The sequence below is a fragment of the Euprymna scolopes genome, chromosome 33 (assembly GCF_053919585.1).
Source record: "Euprymna scolopes isolate OS-2025 chromosome 33, ASM5391958v1, whole genome shotgun sequence".
NCBI lineage: Eukaryota > Metazoa > Mollusca > Cephalopoda > Sepiida > Sepiolidae > Euprymna > Euprymna scolopes.
In genome coordinates, this window is record NC_136514.1 from 48,225,342 (window position 1) to 48,245,922 (window position 20,581).

At 34.1% G+C, this 20,581-nt stretch overlaps 1 protein-coding gene and 1 pseudogene across 1 annotated transcript in view; both read right to left on the reverse strand.

Moving 5' to 3' along the window:
- Nucleotides 1-20,581, reverse strand: part of LOC145258210 (C-type mannose receptor 2-like) — a 445,837-nt gene that overhangs the window by 130,312 nt on the left and 294,944 nt on the right. Inside the window, exons 20-23 of the mRNA XM_080116148.1 lie at nt 16,967-17,014; nt 14,010-14,189; nt 10,009-10,163; nt 7,648-7,749 (exon numbers count right to left, since the gene is read on the reverse strand). Of these exons, the coding sequence (XP_079972274.1) occupies nt 7,648-7,749; nt 10,009-10,163; nt 14,010-14,189; nt 16,967-17,014 (485 nt within the window). The remainder of the gene's footprint in view (nt 1-7,647; nt 7,750-10,008; nt 10,164-14,009; nt 14,190-16,966; nt 17,015-20,581) is intronic.
- On the reverse strand, nt 15,999-16,115 carry LOC145258413 (5S ribosomal RNA; annotated as a pseudogene).

A 20,581-nucleotide genomic window follows, 5' to 3' on the forward strand; every position in this document is an offset into this window, starting at 1 on the left:
AAAGTGTAAAGTGAATAGACATCTTGATTCTCATCTCTCTTCATAATACCCCTGCAACTTATGTCCCAGATAGTAGCCCCCTGCTTCAAGGTGGCACTGTGCCTTGTTTGGGGTGAAAATTGAATTTTAAAAAATTATATATGTCATTATTTGTGCGCATTTATTATCTGTGTACATAGATTTTTGTGTGTGTTGATTATTTTTGTACGTTAAGTTTATGTGGGTGCGTTAAGATTTTATGTTTTACGTTGTATGCTGCTTATTTGTATATGTTGATTATTTGTGTATGTTGGTAATTTGTGTATGTTGGTAATTTGTGTATGTAGGTAACTAGTGTGCGCTGATTATTTTTGCAGGTTGATAATTTGTTTGTGCTGATTGTGGATGTTCATTATTTGTGTACGTTATTTGTGTCTGTTAAGTACATTGTGTACTTTTATTATATTAGTACATTGATTATTTCTGTACAATTATTGGATTAGTACGTTGTTTTTGTGTGTACGTTGATTATTTGTGTACGTTAATTAGTGCGTTGATTATTTCTCCACGTTGTTTTCCATGCGTACGCTGATTATTTTGGTACGTTGATTAAATCTTTACGTTTATTATTTAATTTACCTGGATTCTTTCTGAGCCTTTTGTGTACGCTTTTTTATGTGTGTACGTTCATTATTTTTTACGTGCACAAATCCGTTAAACTTTTGTTTTTACTCTCATTCTCATATATAGGTAACACGTGTGCGTAGCATGACATATTTAATCGTTTATTTTTGTCTCGTTACATAGACATTTTTTTCTTAGATTTGTGTTCATCTATTGGAGTGAATGTGTAATCAGTGTGAATTCATATCTATATGATGCTGACTGGCTTGTGGCCAGTTCTATGAAATACGAGGAAGATTAGAACTTTTTTAGGTGAACCTTCTACTCTACAAAAGATAAAATGTTTATACGTTGTGCATCGTGCAGAATGCAATTCCCTGCATAAAAAAGCGTTGTGGGTATAAAGCTACAACATTAGTCAGAAAAAATCTCATCTGCAACTTTGAATGTTTGTTTGCAAGTGAAGATAACCAATGCCATGCGTTTTGTGCTGGGATCTCTCAAAACAGATCAATCGCGACAGTTACCTTTTTTCTTAAAGCTAAACGTTGGCGACAAACTGAAATTAAAAACAAAAACAAATAAACATATGATTAGCAAATAAAATATAGATACATGGGTGTGTACAAGGACGACGGGCTAAACGGTTGTGCTGTCTTCGCAGCATCAAGAAAAATTCGCTACATGGGACACTCGTTAACCTTCCATTTTTTTTTAGCGCATGCGCCGAGCATCATCATTCGAGCTACCTCAAGAGGTGTTAGGCTTCAATGAGGAAAATTTGTAGGAATCTTTTTAATTGGATTCAAAACTACACTTGATGATGTTTTGAACAAACTAGTGTATGGTGTAGCTATTTATAATTTTTTCATGTTGATTTTAAAACAAGCTTATCCAGCATGAGGCATTATATGCATATTACATTTCACTTTATACCTCTACCTAAATTTGAACACGTCTGATTGGGAAGTCACAGTAACGTGTACTTTGCATATATATAATCATTTATGCGTGAATTTGTAATGTGAAATCAACATGGCACTCTTAGTTACAATTAATAACAATAATAATAATAATAATAATAATAATAATAATAATAATAATTTATTATTATTATTATTATTATTATTATTATTATTATTATTATCTATATATTAATACGATAGCGTGTGTGCCCTTTTGTGTGTCACGCTTTATGGCAAATTTGATTGGTTGAGATTTAATTCTGGAATAGACATTTAATTTCGGAATACACATTTACGAACGCTTCAGGTGGCATTCGATTAGCGTGGTCTCACCGCTATATTTGCTTTTAATTTTATAAAATTTAGGGTTTTATCTTTCAAAAGTTGTTAAGAAATAATTGATTTTAATTTATCCGTAGTAAGAAAAACGATAACACAAATCTCTCGGTCGGCGGGGACAAAAATTGAGCAGTTATTTTTTTATTTTATTTTATTTTTTTACATTTGTTTATAAAGAGAGAGAGACAGAGAGAGAGAGAGAGAGAGAGAGAGAGAGAGAGTGAGTGAGCGAGAGGCGCTAATGTTTTCGTCAATTAAAATATTATTGCTACTACTACAACATTTCCATGTAAACAAAAGCCAAGATGCATATCTGTTATGGAACCTCGAACTTCATGAAAAGCCTTTACCTTACTAATCAAAAATGCGACACGTTATTAGCGAAACGAAACTGGTTTTGTACATAAAATATTTTTATAAAAACATTAAATTAAATATATATATATATATATATATATATATATATATATATATATATATATATATATATAAATGACAGTTTCTTTTTCTAAATAAATTATTTTATTGCAACATTGTTTTAACTAAAATAGTTTCATGAAAAACTGTTTTCGGTACATAAAATATTTTAATATATATGTATTAATACGATAGCGTGTGTGTTATTTTCTGTGTCACATTTATTTTTTCCTTCCGAGTGTCTGTCGTTTAATTGTTATGCCTTTTCATTTCATGTAATAAATAATTTTACCAAGAATTCTTCATCAGTTTTGGTTTTGGTTTTGGTTTTTGTTTCGATTATAGCTGAAGGAACTCAAGTTATATATACATATATTTTTTTTCTTCATAAGTTTTGGTTTCGGTTTCGATTCAAGCTGATACACACAAGCCATATGGATATATCTTTATTTTTGAAATCACATGTTTATAATATATAAGAATGGATCGAGAATTGACTCTTATAGTAATATATACGAAATCTGTATAAATTAAAATATCATATTTAAGCATATTTTACGACCAGGCTATACCGGGAGTCCCTACTAGCTTAGATATATACTTTTACAGTTTTAACAAAAACGTTGAACATTCACAAAAATGCCAACATCAATATATTACATATGAAAGAGTCCTCTGAAATTTCCACAGGTCCCGCTAGTTGTTGTTGTTGTTGTTGTTATTGTTGTTATTATTATTATTATTATTATTATTATTATTATTATTATTATTATTATTATTAGGTGCTCACTAGGAGTAGCCACACAAGCCATCACCAAAGATTGCTCTTTGAGGACAACTTGTGGTGTTCTCTGGAGTCTGGGTGACAACAAGTCTCCCCTAGACTTCCAGTACTCTCCACCTCTTTCGATAACCTTTGCAGAATAATTTGCGCTATCGCAACAGCCGCTTACCGTTGATTTCTCGTTGGCGGCGACCATTAGTTTTCACTGAAATTTGGGTGGCGTTGTTTATTTATTTATCTTTATGAAGATGTGCCTGTAATTTCTTTCCAGTTTCGATTGTAGGGTGGGAAGTTTACTTATTATTAACAATTTAATCTATCAAATGAATTAGAAATAGCTTCGAATCTTTTTTCTTCTGGGAGGTGACCTTGGTCAAATAGTTAAAGACACCGACTTGCGATCTGAGTGTCTCAAGTTCGAATCCATTTGTTCCACAAAATCAGTTTCACTTAGAATATTGGCAACATTCACCTGGTTTATTCATAAGTACCTGATGTCCTCCTAGAAAGAATTCTGACAAGAAAAATATCGGGGAAACCAATACCAACACTAGAATTTTCAGATTCATACGATGACGATGATGATGATGATGATGATGATGATGATGACGATGGTCTGCTTTCTGTCCTTTAATTTGCATGTTTAAAAAAAATCAATTAAAGATTTTGTCATGAATTGCACTAAATATACATAAGTGCTATTATCATTTATTGATTATTTTATTAACAAAAACCCACGTTCGCCCAGCTGGGCAAACTTGAGTCCTTGTACCGGAAAAATATCCAGTAAATAAAACGTTGTTTAGTAAATCGTTATTTTTTTTATTTATTTTTTATTTTTATTTATTTATTTATTTATTCTTGCATTTCCATGCACCAAACATGGATATAAATATCACTAAAACATCCGCTGGGTCATAAGCTTCATTTCGGTACCTAACTTGCCTGGGTGGATTGCCTGTAGGCTGAGACAAACCGCGTCACATACACATACACACACAAACAGACAGTACGAAAATTTATAATAGGATATTATTATTATTATTATTATTATTATTATTATTATTATTATTATTATTATTATTATTATTATTGATATCATTGTTGTTGTTAATTATTCCTGATCATAAGCCTCTTTTAGAGACAAATAATTATTCAAATATGTCTTTTTTAATATCCAAAATGTACGAGCAACACAGAAGCTTATCATATTATTCCTTTGTAATAATAAAAAATAGTGATTTTGCTTTTTTACCATCCGGATGTTGATTAAGTCTGCGCGTGCGCATCTTTAGGAGCTAAAGTCACAAACCCTAACATATATCAAGTAATCTGGGTAAGAATCTGGATAATCTTCACTATGTTTATACAATAGAGCTCAATAATAAATGTAGCTATTTATTGACGATAATATGTAATATTTATATAGACGTCACATAGTTACATATCTCGGAACATGTCTCAGGTGTAGCGGTAATTTGTTCATTTTCTACGGGCCAGGAAAAGGGGTTAATTTTTTACGCCTTCGTATTGTGGAACATACGGATGGCAAGAAGAAAATTGCGATCTGTTTTATTGTTGACTACATAATAGGAAGACGTAAAGAACGGGCCCTTTGGGTGGGGAGTGCATGAGAAAGTCAAGCTAATTACAGTCACGATTGTAAAATATTTCGAAATGTATAGCTATGCTATATTTATATAAATAATATTTTACAACATTATATATATATATAACTACTTAATTTACTCACATAAAATTAATATACGAAAGTATAGATTTATGCGTAAACTTTAAGTATTTACTTCAAAAGTGCTCAATACGTAGGTAGAGCTAGTTAGTAATTTATAAAATATATATGGCGATTAAGCTACACTGAATATTCCGCGTTTCATCCACTCTAGGACTCTTCAGGATTATGCGCATAGGCCTGAAGAGTCCTAGAGTGGATTAAACGCGGAATATTAAGTGTAGCTTAATCGCCATATATATTTTATAAATTACTATATATATTTCGAGTCTGTAGGCTAAAAGCTAACAGAGTTATTGCGTAGGGAAATGTACACAGACACACATACACACGTTCACTTATATATATATATACTCAGATGAGCCGTAGATGACGAAACACGTGTCAGTGGATATGTTACATGATAAGGGCTGTCCCCTTTTCATGTAAGTATAAAAATGGAGAATTTAGTTTAAAATGAAAATGAAATGGCATAGGCGAAATTCGAACCTCGTAATCTGGGTTTAGAAATAGATTACGTGTGAGAATTTAAAAATGTAAAACAAACATTTGTTTAGAATATGGATAAATATTTCAAGGAAAGAATGTTAACTATCAAGTTTGTTATGAAATTTTAAATTCAAAGAATGCAGCTTATAAGATAATGTTTTTAACATATTGGATAAATAGGTTACTGAGAAATAGGAAAAGTTTTGGACACGTATGTCCAGGACACGTGAAAGAAGGCACATGTATTAACATGTGTATGACGTCACGGAAAAATAGAAAGTTCTAGGAATAGAAAAAAACTTTAGTTAGAGTTAGTCAGTCAGTGAGAAAACTCAGAGAGATTCAGTCGTATAGGAGCGAGACGTAACTTCAAGAAAAAAATGTGAAACTTTGAATTCTTGATGATGGAATCACGGCCGTGTGACGAAATCAATCATCATGTGTTTTGTAAAGCTCGTCTTGTGTCTTATGATTCTTACAAAAAGGTAAAGTGGAATTGTATTATATATTTGTGTTATATGTCTTTACATACACGTCTCAACATCATCAAGTCCGAACTGTCTGAACACTATGTCCTCACTCAAAGAGCTTTCTTCTTCTTTCCATTCAACGCAATTAAGGAATGAACATTTAATATATAAGAATCTCTCCTAACATGAACAATATCTCTCTAAGTCTCTCTTACAACACAATATCTCTCTGAGTCTTTCAACATCCCTCACTGTAATAAGACTCCTTCTAAGCATCTCTCTCTAAGATTCTCTCAATGAAACCACTATATAACAGATAATTATATTTAAAAAAAAAAACAACAACAATATATATGCCGCTCCCCATTTGGGCTACCAATTTGGTAAAAGGTCAAATTATTTCCAACTCGCATTGAGGTAAAAATGCCCTTTTGTATAAATAATTGGATTCATTCAAAACGTATCGCAAAAACAAACAAAAAAATTATATATATATATATATATATATATATATATATATATATATATATTATTCATTCTATAAACACACAAATTGACCCGCAAGCAAGTAAATTAATATAAAAATTCGTAAGGGTTAAAACTAATATAGACTTGGTTTGGTCCTTTTGGCCAAGATCAAAGTGTAGTATCTGTTCTTCAACTGCTGCACTTCCATTTCTTGTTCTCTTTCGGTGGAGGAGCAGTCCTTCACGACTGAGACAATTTTTTTATTTTTGTACCTTTTCTCTACGTTAAAAAACGACCCTGGTGTCTAACTGTCCCGTGGGGAGGCATTGTAAATGGATACATATGTTACTTTTGATCCTTTCGTATTTTATTATTAATTTTCTTGCTTCAGGCAATTCTGCTGTTAAAAGAAACCTCCTCGATAAGGTCATAATAATCAAGCCTGTATATATATGTGCGTGTGTGTGTGTGTGTGTGTGTGTGTGTGTGTGTGTGTGTGTGTGTGTTATTCTTTCATTGTCAGAGACACGGTCACCGAATGAGAATTTGCTACACTCTATAATATCTAATATTTTGTCCCCGCTTCCAATTTCTAAACCTGTTAGTAGATATCACATTTATTCTTGAACATACCACTATCATTTCACCTATCTACATAAAGGAGATATATTACGTATTGCTTTCAGTATTAACATCAACGTTACTCAATGTGAGATTAGTGTCAGGTAGTAACTTGTGAAAATATATTTGTGGCATTTTAGCCTGACGATTCTTTGCGGAACTTTTTCAGGTGTATCTTGTCGAACTCGGGAATCTTTCTCTTGAACTCGGGAATCTGTACGGAATTTCGAACAGAATCTATTATTCAGTCCACAAAGTTAGCTATGACCGTGTAGAAGTAATTTGAATGTCCGTCGTACTAAATCTTGAACTTCTAGAAGCATGTCATTTCAAACTGCATTTTACAAAGTGCTTTATTCACTACGCCACGTATCTTTGCAGAACTAGAGCATGTTCTGTTCAAAATTCCGTGCAGATTCCAGAGATCGACAGAACGATTCACCAGTTCGACAAGATACAGCTGAAGTAGAGCGGAGGTTATATCAACCGAAATAATACATAATATAAAAACTGTAGTCCGAATAATTTTATCGATAATCCTGTTGCCTTCGTTTATAGAATTAAACACGTTTTTCTTTTCTAGCTTTAACAAACGTATGCTTTATACAGTTGCAGTTCGCAATTTCCTGTATTTAAAAAAAAACGATTAATGTTTAACGTTGGCTACTTATTTGGAAGTGGGGGGGTGGCAGACCAAAATTGAAAAAATGTTTGGAATATTTCAGTTCAGTTCGTTCTTACCGCTAAACATCCGATGTCTTCGGTTCGTTTTGACTTCTCCATATCTTTTCGACAAATAGACTTCGCCTGTTTGTCGCATTCGTAATCGCGCCACTTGCCATCCTGTTTGAAACAAAGAAAAAAGAAAAGCAAGCCAATTAAATTCCGATAATTTATATGTTTTGCATTTCTAATTATTATAAATATTTATTTATTACAAAGGAGTCACCACTTAGCAAGGCATGAAAGCTACTCAAGGATAAGAGTTAATAAGTGTAAGGTAGTTAGACAACAGCGTATTGATCAATACTAGTGGAAATTGGGTAGAATTTGATTATTTAAGGGACGACTTAATAAGAAGAAATGTTGCGAGCCTGTCTCTGCTTTATCGTTATTTTTATGGCAAGTGCTCGACTGAACTCCAAACTGTGGTTCCCCCTTTTTCCAAACTTTCACAAAAACACTCGACCAGCTACAACCACTATATACGATTTCCACCACACTCTATTTGTGCTTAAATCTAAACGCAGATTCCATAAACCTTCCTGATTGGATACAACATGGTAGTTTTCAAGTCCAATGTAAACAAGTTCTTGTTGGGCCGTCCTCATAAATAATCAAATTCTACCCAATTTACAACATTAACGTCTACTGCACTGCCACTTTACATTCATTAATCCTTATCCTCGAGTGGTCTTCTGCTGTTTCTGTGATCTATCATTGGGCTTCTTTCCCAGAACTGCTCGTCTGTGGAACACTGTTCTTCTGGCCTGCTTCCTGGTTGGATACAACATGGTAATCTTCAAATCCAATGTAAACAAGTTTTTGTTGAACCATTCCCATTAATAATCAAATTCTACCCAACTTACACCATTAACGATTACTAAACTACCACTTGCATTCAGTAACCTTTATCCTCGAGTGGCCTTCGGGCTTTGATAGGTGATGACTCCCAAATAAAAAGAAAAGATACTTGTATTGAATTGAATGAATGCAATATTCAATCTTTATTTATAAAAAATAATGTCTTTTAAATGTTGCACTTTTTCGGCTTCACATATTTGTGTTCTTTCCAAAACATTATTCATGACAGATTGCAGAATCTCTTGATTGCGATTTAACTCTATTATTTCGTTCCGCAAGATGGCTGACCTCGAAACGTCAAACCCCAAACCCTGCAAGAATTGAATGTAAACATCAGGAACGAAATAATGGAGTGAAATCGCAATCCAGAGATTCTGAAATCTGTCATGAATAATGTTTTGGAAAAAGCACAAATACACAAAGCTGAAAATGGGCAACATTTAAAAGACATCATTTTTCGTAAATAAAGATTGTTTGAATTTTGCAGTTTTTAAAACAAAATTTCTCAATATCTTAGTCAGATTGTGTTAAAATTACAGAAAGGTATCATCGAAAGTAAGAAACCTATTTATGTTCGAATCCCTTCCGTGAGTTTTTGAACATCCTGCATATACATTAGTGATGGGACGATTCCAAAATGTTTGTCGCTTTCAATACAATTACAGATTCTGTTGTAAATTCCCGAATGTTACAAGTACTGATTCTGATTCTCTTAAAATTTCTTAATACCTTGTTAAAGATTCAATGCTTTTAAAAAATGTTTAAATGAGCCCCCCCCCCCCGTGTAATCTCCGCATATATTTTAGAAAATATTTTAAATTTAACGCTTAAGCTTAATGAGTTTTTAAAATAAAGTGAAATTCAAAGAATCTTTCTTCATTATTGTCTAATGACTTTACCAAAATATAGCCTACATTTGGACACTTTACTCCCAGCAGCTATGTGAAAAAAATTTCATAATGATCGATTAATTAGTTTAGGAGTGAACTCTTTACATATCTAATATATAAAATTCTATATGTCTGTCCGTTTGCCCGTCTCCATATTTTCAAACTCTATCTCTCCCGGAACTAAAAGTTGCAGAGCAGCACTAGGGGCCTCAAATGATTGGAGTTTTTATGGACCGTTCTTTTATGGGTCTATAGTTTTTAAGGGTCAAAAAATGGGCAAAAATTGAAAGAAATCGTTATACATTTTGTAAATTCATCTGAGTTTATTTTTAATTTTTAATCAGTTCATATGCGTGTCACGTTGGTACAGTGATAACGTCACCAGCTTTGAATCCTACAGTTTTGCTTTCGGTTTCGATTCTAGCTAATGACACCAATTCTCTTCTTTTTTTTTTTACTTTTGAAATCACGACTTTATAATAATATATACGAAATCTGGAAAAATGAAAATATCATATTTAAGCGTATTTTACGACCGGGCAAAGCCGCCCCACCCCCGCCGCTAGTACATATGTAAATATCTAAACATTCTTTAGTTTATATAGCATAAAGATAGAAAAGTACTCACAATAAACAGCATTGTAACACAGCTTTGACCCAAAAGATGGTTGGGTTCTCCAAGTGACCAGTCGGTAAATTGAACCTTGTTGCCATGACTCCACGTGTAGGTCCCCTTGTGGTTAAGTTCGTTTAGACCAATCCAGTAGAGCCATTGTCCTTCGGCTAAACGTAAAAGACAAACAGAAACGCGTTAAAAATGAAATAATGTTACTTATATAATAATGCACTTCACTTAAAGGATTTCGTTTTCTATATCATCTTTCACACACATTAAAAAAAAAAATGAAATTGCCTGATCAACAAAGATGGTGATTAATGATTACGAGGGCTGGGACAACAGCATATTCTTTTCGTTGTGTTTGACTCTCGAGTGTGTATGCGTTGATATCTTATATTCTCTTGCATAGAATGATGTGGTTCTCGGTTGTGTCGGATATATACTCGAGAGTAAAAACAATGATAAGAATATTTTGTTAGCATAGCCCCAGTGATTACTTTGATGTTGCTGCGATAAATAAAAATTCCGACGTTAATCATTCTAAAATCGAATTCTTCTAAAATCGAATTCTATCATGCCGTCAATTAAAACAATAGAATCTCTACTAATAATAAAAGCATATTGTGTGTGTGCGTGTGAGTTTCCTACGGACTCCAAAACAAATGTACTTTATATTTGAGAATCATTATCATCGCACAAGCAGAAAGGCTTGATGTATAAATAATCGATGCTCGATGTATATGTGTGTACATGCGTGTGAGTTTCCTACGGACGCCAAAACAAATGTACTTTACGTGTCTAGGAGCATTTTTAGATAAGTTCCGTATCGGAATACCTCCGATAATATTGAAAATCGATAATCGAAAAAAATCTGATTAAAGAAGTAACAGTCCGATTTTGAGCAAAGTTAACACTTTTATACAGCCTAACATCACAAATGCATTGGAGAATCGTTATTACCGAACAAGCAGAAGGGCTCAATGTATAAAATCACCAGTATTTTCATTGATATGACAGGAGCGCGTTCGCAATAATTTTTTCTGTTTAGAACACAATTTAACCATGATACTTAATTTTTTCATTTTAAACTTAAATTTCAAGTCATTAAATAAAAGTAATCATAAAATCATAAAAGTATCATAAAAATATCATAAAATCAAAAGTATGTTCTCTACAGTGTAATGTAGACTACAATGTATTCTGGACTAAATAACTGCAGGGGGGGGATGTGGAGCTTCCTTCTAGTGCATTGCGGTGGGTCCCCGACTAGATCAAGCAATCAATCGATTTGATTGACAAATGGGTGATTTAATGTACTTCGAAGACAATAAAAGTATTGAAAGTGTGGAACATTCGCTGATTCTCATTTGATCCTGGGCAACGTCGGGTCTCCCTGCTAGTTTTAAACAAATACATTTTAAAACGTGACATTCGTTTTTATTGATTTGAAGAATATTTAACTGGTACTTATTTTCAAGGTAAGAAAACAAGAGGATATATATATATATTGCTTTAATATAAATTAAATTGATAAAATTTCCAATAAATAAAAAGAGAACAGATTTTTTGGCCCTTTTCAACACGGGCAAAGTTATAGACCGTTGACTAAGAACGGGTGCTTTATGATGCAACATTGATGTTTGAATGTGGTTGAACTTGTGCTCATTTTTGCATGGAAAATATTACCCCTATTAATCTCTATCACAATACTTAGTTCGCTGCACCTTATCATAACAAAGGGGCATAAAAACTTTCAACCTGATCGTCCCAGAAGTTTCAAAGAAAAAGTGGAACAAGCAGGCAGACAGGCTAAGAAATATAATATAGAAAATGAAATAAATGTCATGTTCATTTTCGTTAACTGAAATTTAATTGAATAAATTTTTTTTTTTTTTTTTTTAAGTTTAGCTTGTTTAGCGGAAACTGATAAGAGGCTCATATATTTTCTCCAGGGTGAAACTTGTGGTTAGTTATTTACCAACAAATAAAAATAAACACAAAATGTTCTCCACAGTCCGATTGTTTATCTTAAGAATGTCGCGATTGGCTTTTTTTATTTCGTGCCATGTTTAAAGAGAGAACGGGAAATAAATTGTTATAAATTCAAAGGCGAACCTGAATTCATGGCTAGTAAGAAACAAATAGCATTGGCAAATTCTATAGATTCTTAGCAACGAGAAACGCTTTATTCTTTAAGTCTTTAGAATCAGATACAAAATCCCATTGGTCCACCAGGTCTTAGCACATCATCATCATCATCATCATTATCATCATCGTCATTATCATCATCATCATCATAGTCATCATCATCAGTATAACGACCGTTTTACACGCTGTCGTGCGTTGGCGGCTTTTAGAAATTGATTTCCAAGCTAACCTATCTCTTCCTTTCTTTATTTAGAGCTCTTTTTCTCAAGTCCATAATTATAATTTCCTCCAAGAACCAAATCTGCTAGGAACTGTTCTGCATCTACTAATCAAAGACCTCTCATCCATTCTTTAAATGTGGCGATACCATCATAGTCTCCTGATTTGCACATATCTCCCTATGCAGTAGAATCACGGCATACGGTGGTTCTAGGACACTTTTTTTTTCAGGTTACGATATGGAACACGATGTTTTTCCAGCCCCTGGTTACGGTATTTTCCCCGCCTGAGTTTGACAAAATACACCTGACGAAGGCCAGAGGTTACATCGGTCGAAAGTGTGAGAATAACCGTTGAAATAAGAACAGTAGTCTGAATAATCTAAATTAAGATGAATTAAAATGGATAACCATAACATGAACATTTCAGTGCCAATAAATTATATTTTTGTGAAAGAATTTAACCTTCTAAAAACAGGCGATAGAAGAGACCGAATTTCGATTAAGGCCACCATTCGCCCATGTATGGAGTATTGTCGTCACATTTGGGCTGGTGCATCTGCTACTAGTCTCTCACTCCTGGACAGGGTTCAAAAGAGAGTCGCCAACCTGATAAGTTCTGAACTGTCATCTAAGCTTCAGCCTCTGTCCCATCAACGAAATGTTGCATCCCTCTGCCTTTTCTACAAGTATTTTAATAGTGAATGCTCTGACGAACTACAGGTACTTGTACCCCCTCGATGTAAATACCACCGACAAACCCGACAAGCAGCAAAATCCCACCCCTACACAGTAGAGATCCCTAGGTGTAAGAAAGCCTTCTACTCCAATAGTTTCTTCTCCAGAACTGCTAGACTTTGGAACTCCTTTCCGGGATTCTGCTTTCCCAACTGTACTGACATGCAGAAGTTCAAGTGTTATGTGAACAGGCATCTTGCTGCTCATCTCCCTTCATAATATCCCTGCAACTTATGTCCCCGATAGTAGCCCCCTACATCAAAGTGGCACTGTGCCTTGTTTGGGGTGAAAATTGAATTTTAAAAAAATGAATAAAAATAGGGGGGATGATGGTTGGTAGCGTGATTGTATTTGCATGTGTGTCTGTCCGTGTGTGTTTTTTATTGTTTGTTTGTTTTTCATTGCGTGTGCAGTATAATGGATTTTCGAACAAATGCATTTCAGGTGAAAACAATATTTCGTACTTACGTGTCATGTCGAAATTAGAATAAATTCCATAAATTATGAAAAATGACCCAGTAGATGTGCTAGATCTGTTTTTCGGAAATTATTAGTTGTGACAAGCGGCTGAAGATGTTCTATTTTTGCAATGGCGGATTTCAAGGCAAGCAAGGGAGATATAGTCGGTTTATCATACAAAATAAGTCGCACAACTTTCCACATTAAAACATACGATAAAACTCAATAATTCAATAATTTGTTTTTTCACTTGTAATTCTTTTTCTACTGGATCATTTTACTTCATATTTGGAATTTATGCTAATTTCGACATGATACGTAAGTACGTAATAATGTTTTCACGTGAAATGTGTTTGTTCGAAAACCCGGTATACTGCACAAGTACCGTTGTTATATACGGGTATCGTGAACAAAGCGCAAACAAATAAATCTAAGAAAGAAACGTACATCCGTCGAGGATACTTTTCGTGAAACTCTGCTCAGCTGCGTTGTCGATCGAGACGAGGTCGCCTCCATTTTGGCGACAATTTTTTCTGGCGCCATGCCACGTGTACAACTCGTCGACAACTTTGTAGCATTTACTGTTAAAAGCTTTCCAACCTTCGTCACAATGGTAATAATAATCAGCTAAAAGAGACAGGGAAAAAAATAAAGAATTATTAATCAAAGGTAGAAAAAAAAACATGAATAGAAAAATTACGCAAATAAACGAAAATTCTCAAGTAATAACATTTTGTAATCAATTCTGATTGTGTCTGTCCGTTTCTCGTATCTATGTGACATACGTATTATTACTAGGACTATGACAACAGCATATTTTTATCATTGTTTGCACTCTCGAGTATATATCCGACACAGTTAGACACAGTTAATCAACCGAGAACCACATCACTCTATATAAAAGCATATAAGATATCAACGGATACACACTCGAGAGTCAAAACAATGAAAAGAATATGCTGTTGTCCTAGCGCTAATTATTACGCACGTATCTACCATTAATTTAATTAACAATGTAAAATAAAACAAAATTTTTAAACACCTATGAAGAAATTATGCCATTTGGATGTATAGTGCAACCCGGATATAAGAGGCTTCGTCGGCGATATCTAAAGCTCTCTTGTATTCGGGTTAAACTGGGTTTCTTATATCCGGCTTACACTGTATTTCGCTTCTATATTTTTCTTTTCTTTTTGTTAATCGTTGAAAAAGATAAATTATTTCAAAATTTGAAATGGGATTTAGCAGTATTTAAAAAAGTTGAATTGAAAGTCGTTTCTAGCTTTAAAATTCTTAGCAAACCATATTACGAGGGACGTTCCAAAAGTAATGCCTCCTATTTTTCATTCTGCTCGAATGGATCAAAGGGAATTGCATGTTGCATTGTTATGATGGCTAAACTTATGCACTTATAACTCTGTTATCTCTCTGTTGCAGATATTGACAGTGTGTGACACTAAGAAATCAACCCCTGTCATGGACTTCTATGGTATTTATTTTAAACAATTCTGTACGTGTCTTTTAAATCGTTAAATTTTAAATTATATGTAAATATATATGTGTGTGTGTGTGTGCGCGCGCGCACGCACGCGTGCACACAGACACAAGTATAAACACATATATAGTAAAGTTCAAGCTTTTTTTGCACGCACATATACACGCACGCATATATATATATATATATATATATATATATATATATATATATATATATATATATATATATACACACGTGTGTGTGTGTGTGTGTGTGTGTGTGTGTGTGTGTGTGTGTGTGTGTGTGTGTTGCACTTCTGGGCCAACAAAAACGTGAACTTGACTAATTTTGAATAGTTATTTTCATAAATATTTAGATTAATACTCGGTAGCAAATCGACATCGAACTAATACTTGATAGCTCCTGTATTAGTCTTTTGTAAAAAAAAAATTATTTGTTTAAACAGTTAGTCTTTTACTGACTCCCAGATCGACTTTTTGCTTGCAAATTGTCCGGTAGCCATTGTTTTTTTTTTTAACTAGGCTCTACGAATTTTTGAGTGGGTTAAACTTAGGTTTTTCTACGAGTCAGAATATTGTCTTGAAAAATGTCATCATTCAACCAATTTTATTGAATTAATATTCTATTTTCTAAAAGCAGTAAATAAGCATTTTTTGCATTTTCAAGAATGTTTCTTTTTTTTGTTGTTGTTTCTTTTTTAAATAAAGGTGCATTCTTTGTTGTTGATTCTCTTATCTTAACTATCTAATAAACGCAGGCTCCTTCAGTATTTGACCGACTATGGATAACTACGAAACGGTGCCTGCGCGTGAAATTTTTGTGGCAGGACGTGCGCAATCTCCAACTACACCTCTCCTGAGTCGACATTGTAAAATGCCAGTGGCAAGTGAAGTGTATGTGCAGGACGGCTGGAAACAAATGTCGAGATAGGCGGAGAGCACATACAGCGCCTAGAATTCCCAAATGGTCACCCATCTGGTATTAACCAGGCTCAACGTTGCTTAACTTCGGTGATCTGACGAGAACTGGTGTGTCAACGCTATTATGCCGTATATCTATCTAATACGCAGTAATGAAAAGATGCACTCAAAAATTAACTAATTAATCTAACTACGCAGTAATGAAAAAAATACATTAAAAAATTAACTAATTAATCTAACTACGCAGTAATGAAAAATGAAGTAATTAATCTAACTACGCAGTAATTAAAAAAATACATTAGAAAATTAACTAATTAATCTAACTAATACGCAGTAATGAAAAAAATACATTAAAAAATTAAGTAATTAATCCAACTACGCAGTAATGAAAAAATACATTAAAAAGTTAACTAATTAATATAACTACGCAGTAATTAAAAAAAAATACATGAAAAAATTAATTAATTAATCTAACTAATACGCAGTAATGAAAAATGCACTCAAAAATTATTTCCATGCTTAAATTCGAAGACAATTAACTCTGCATCGCTCACTTGATTTTTGAAGACAATTCTCACGAGCATCATTAACAAAGAAAAATCTGACTAATCCGGTCAACTAAATTTCTGACACCTGATCTTCATCAATGATCTCCCAATACACATTCTAAGATCATTCATTGATTTCTGTGCAGGTGATACAGCCATCTATAAGAGCATTTCAAAGAGTATAGATGCTATTAAAAAAAATGTTGATTCTATCTCTTCCGACCTGGAGCACGTTGTATAATGTGTGTATGTATGCGTGTCTGTGTTTACGTGAATATATCTGTGTTAACTAACTGCAATGTACATACTATGAAGTTCTGAATCCTAAACGTTATTTAAACGCGCAGTTTTAAAATGTCTATATGTTTCTTGCTGAACGTTTGTTGGTCGGTAAACCCCAGGTAGCATGTTCACCTTTGCGTGTAATTGCTTACTCACGTGACACGGTTGTCGGCGTTTGCACGGTCGTTGGTTCAAGTTGAGTCGCTGAAAAGATAAAATACAATTTTTTATAAAAACATTTTTTTTTTACGTAGCAACACATGCTGCTACAAAAGTGTTATCGTCTTATAGAAGAACAAGTAAAACATATTGTAGGAAATTAAATTGTAATAGTACAAGTCACCCCGCTGTGTGCCGTCGATTTATTTTCTTTCATCATCTTCTCTTATTATAACTGTATCGTCGTCTCACACATTGGCGGTCCTCGAAAGGGTGTACGCGGGTTCACAACTATATATATATATATATATATATATATATATATATATATATATATATATATAATAAAACGACTCAAAAAGAAAACATAAAACACATTCTGTGGATATCAGTTGAGCTCTAGGTGCGTATGTGACACCATCGATTCTCTATAAGCTACGGACCACATCTACGTTCTGAGTAAGCCGATTTGTCAGTTGACGTCAGCTCATCTCGATCTCCCAAGCTCTTCCGACCTTGTCCAAGCCAAGATCTGCTTTCCACTGTATAAAATTCGCAACTGTCGTCAACTGTCACAAACCCAAGACTGTCGTTAAACTTCGCGAACACTAGACACCGCAAATCGCTTCCAACCATCATAAAACCCACCGACTCTACTAAAACTAACTCTAAAAATATCTCAGATCCTTTTGTTCTCTCCATCTGCCACACCTCGATTACGAACTCACATCAGTTCTCCTTTGTATGCGTCGGTGAACAACTTACTATGATTTTGTTTACTGATAAACCTATTTCTTATACGTTTGTTTAGTCGATAAACGTTTCTCGTACTTCTTTTTCTCTTTTTTTATTACACTTGGGGTGGAGGGGAGCAACGTCAATAGTATCACATACTTTCGGCAGCTTCGTAACCCTCGCTTCTCTTATTTTGCTCTTTAATCCTCACATGCTTCTGACAAAGGGAGAAGAATTGCAGTTTTCTGAATCTGAATTTATCCACTAAAACACACGATTGAATAGTTTGTTTTGCAACTTTTGAAGTAGTATTATTTAGCCCCTTATATCAAATAGCTTTATGTCCGGAGCGATTTCCATGAAAAAAATTTACTACATACAAGATACAATTATTGCAAGGTTTCAGCCGATGTAACCTCCGACCTTCTACATGTGCGTCTTGTCGAACTCGGGAATATTTATGTAGCATTACAACATCCGTACGGAATTTCGAACGGAACAAGAGCAAGTTGCCTGCAGGGATTAAAAAGGGATTCTCTTCAAAATTCTGTAGCGATATAAAAAAGCATCGCAGATGAGAATCATAGTTCTGTTAATCGAAATAATACACTTTATTAATCAACATCTAAAAAAAAAATTAAATTCTACATTCAATTCATGCGCTTTAAATCAGAATGGGAAGAGAATAAGGATATAGTAATATAGCATAAATAATGCCGGACAATGCTAGATAACTTTGCTAGCCTAGGAAAACTTAGTTGTTTGAAATTCTAGTTGAAATGAATGTTTATATAAATATAAGCTAGAAAGATAATATGAATGTATATTTTTAGATGAGGATTGGTAATTATTTTTTTGTATTATTTGGACTATTATTCTAATCTTGTTTTTTTTTTCACAACGTTTCGACCGATGTAACCTTCGACCATGTTCACGTGTATTCACACTAGATGTTATTGGTGAATAGTGAATTTATTTTCTTCTTTTCCAACGAACATAGCCGTTAGAAATTCAAAACGCAAATAGCGCCAATTTTGCTTCTTTTTTTTTTTTTTTTTTGTCGTTAATAAATCCGGGTCCATTCCGTTTTTTTTTTTTTTTAATATGATAAATGTATATTTTTGAGATGAGGATTTATAATGATTTTTTGTATTATTTGGATAGTGAATACACCGGAAGATAGTCGAGTGTTACATCAGCCGAAACGTTGAGAAAAATAACCAAAGTGAGAATAATATGACGTTTGTGGTTAGAGTACTAGGGAAAAATCAATTGTAAAAGTGATATTCTCCTTAAGCTTGAAGGTTCAATCCTCGGTGTGGGCGACCGAAAAATACATTTGCGAATTACTTAGGACCTCTATCCAGTCATGGCTGACGGAACAAGATGCTGCTACCCCCGTGAAACAAATAAAGGGTTCCGCTCGAAATTCCGTTTAAACTTCCGAGTTCGACAGAAATATTCCCGAGTTCGACAAGAAGGTCGGAGGTTATATCGACCGAAACGTTGTGAAAATCACACGCAAGATGAGAACAGTCGTCTGATGAATAATAATACATGAGAATAATAGTTCAAATAATACAAAAAGTAATTAGAAAAATAATGTTTAGAGAAATAGTATAAAAATGGGTTTGAAAACGATTAAATGAATAACAATAATTTAAAAATAGGTCTGACCTCTAGCAGTCTGACTTAGTCTAACGTAGAGGTCACTTAAGATGGCGTAGATCTTAGAATGGGACGTGGAAATTGGGTTAGAGGAGTGGGGTTTTCGGAGCGGACAAGAGAAGTTGTTTTTTTTTCTGAACGACCAGGAGGCGGGTTGAATTCAATAGACTGAAAATGTGAATAATGTGAATAAGAACGGTGCTTGCATCTTCGAGCAGAAATGGTCTACCGGGAATACGTAGTGTAAATATTATTTTATAGTTCTGTGGTGGTGGTGGCGTTGTTGTTGTTGTTTTTTTTTTTTGGGGGGGGGGTAGAAATTGAAGATTTTCATTCCAGGTCCGATGGTGCAAACAGGTGAACCGAGAATCGGCTGAATGGAACCTATCGGACGAGAAGGTATTGTCTCCTACAATGTTTTGCAATCTGTATATGTCTTCTGAACGGTCCCTTAAATGTTATACACATGTTGACATAGCCACAAGAGATCAATATACAATTATATATAGTTATGTATACACGCACAAACCCAAATATATGTATTGGTGTTTCAAACCTCTGTATACAACAGTAACATGAAATACAACACTAGAAAAGAACATGTATTTATATTAGGTTTCTACACATAGTGAAACAGCTATAGTTTCACTAATGTCTGTCTATTTATTTGCAGATGGTCTAATGAAATATAAATGAATTAAACGCAATGATAAACTGTGTAGGAGCAAGGTGTAGTGTCTGTTATGATGCTAGACTTCACCTTTTCTGACCTCGATCAGTCGAGAAGTCTTTCTAGCTTGAAACAATTTTTATTTTTAGTAATTGTCTGTATTTTTGAGATTGTCGGACTGACTTCCTCATCTTGGTTGTTATAGTCACAACGTTTCAGCCGTTTTGCTACAAAACACCTGATGAAGGCCGGGGGGGGGGGGCAAAACGGCCGAAACGTTGTGACTATAACAACCAAGATGAGGAAGTCAGTCCGACAATCTCAATCAATTTTTATTTTTGTTCTTATCCAGAGTGCCCTTTTTTGAGGAGCTGGATTTTCCCCACATTAAAACCGACCGTGTTTAACTCTGCTCTCGTGAGGAGGCAAGTGTGTGGCACTATATCTTAGTGCCCCGGTTGTGGTGGTTGTTAATGCCCCCTACATAGCCAGGGGGTGATTTGGCCGCAGGCAGAGGAATACATAAGCAACCAGAATGC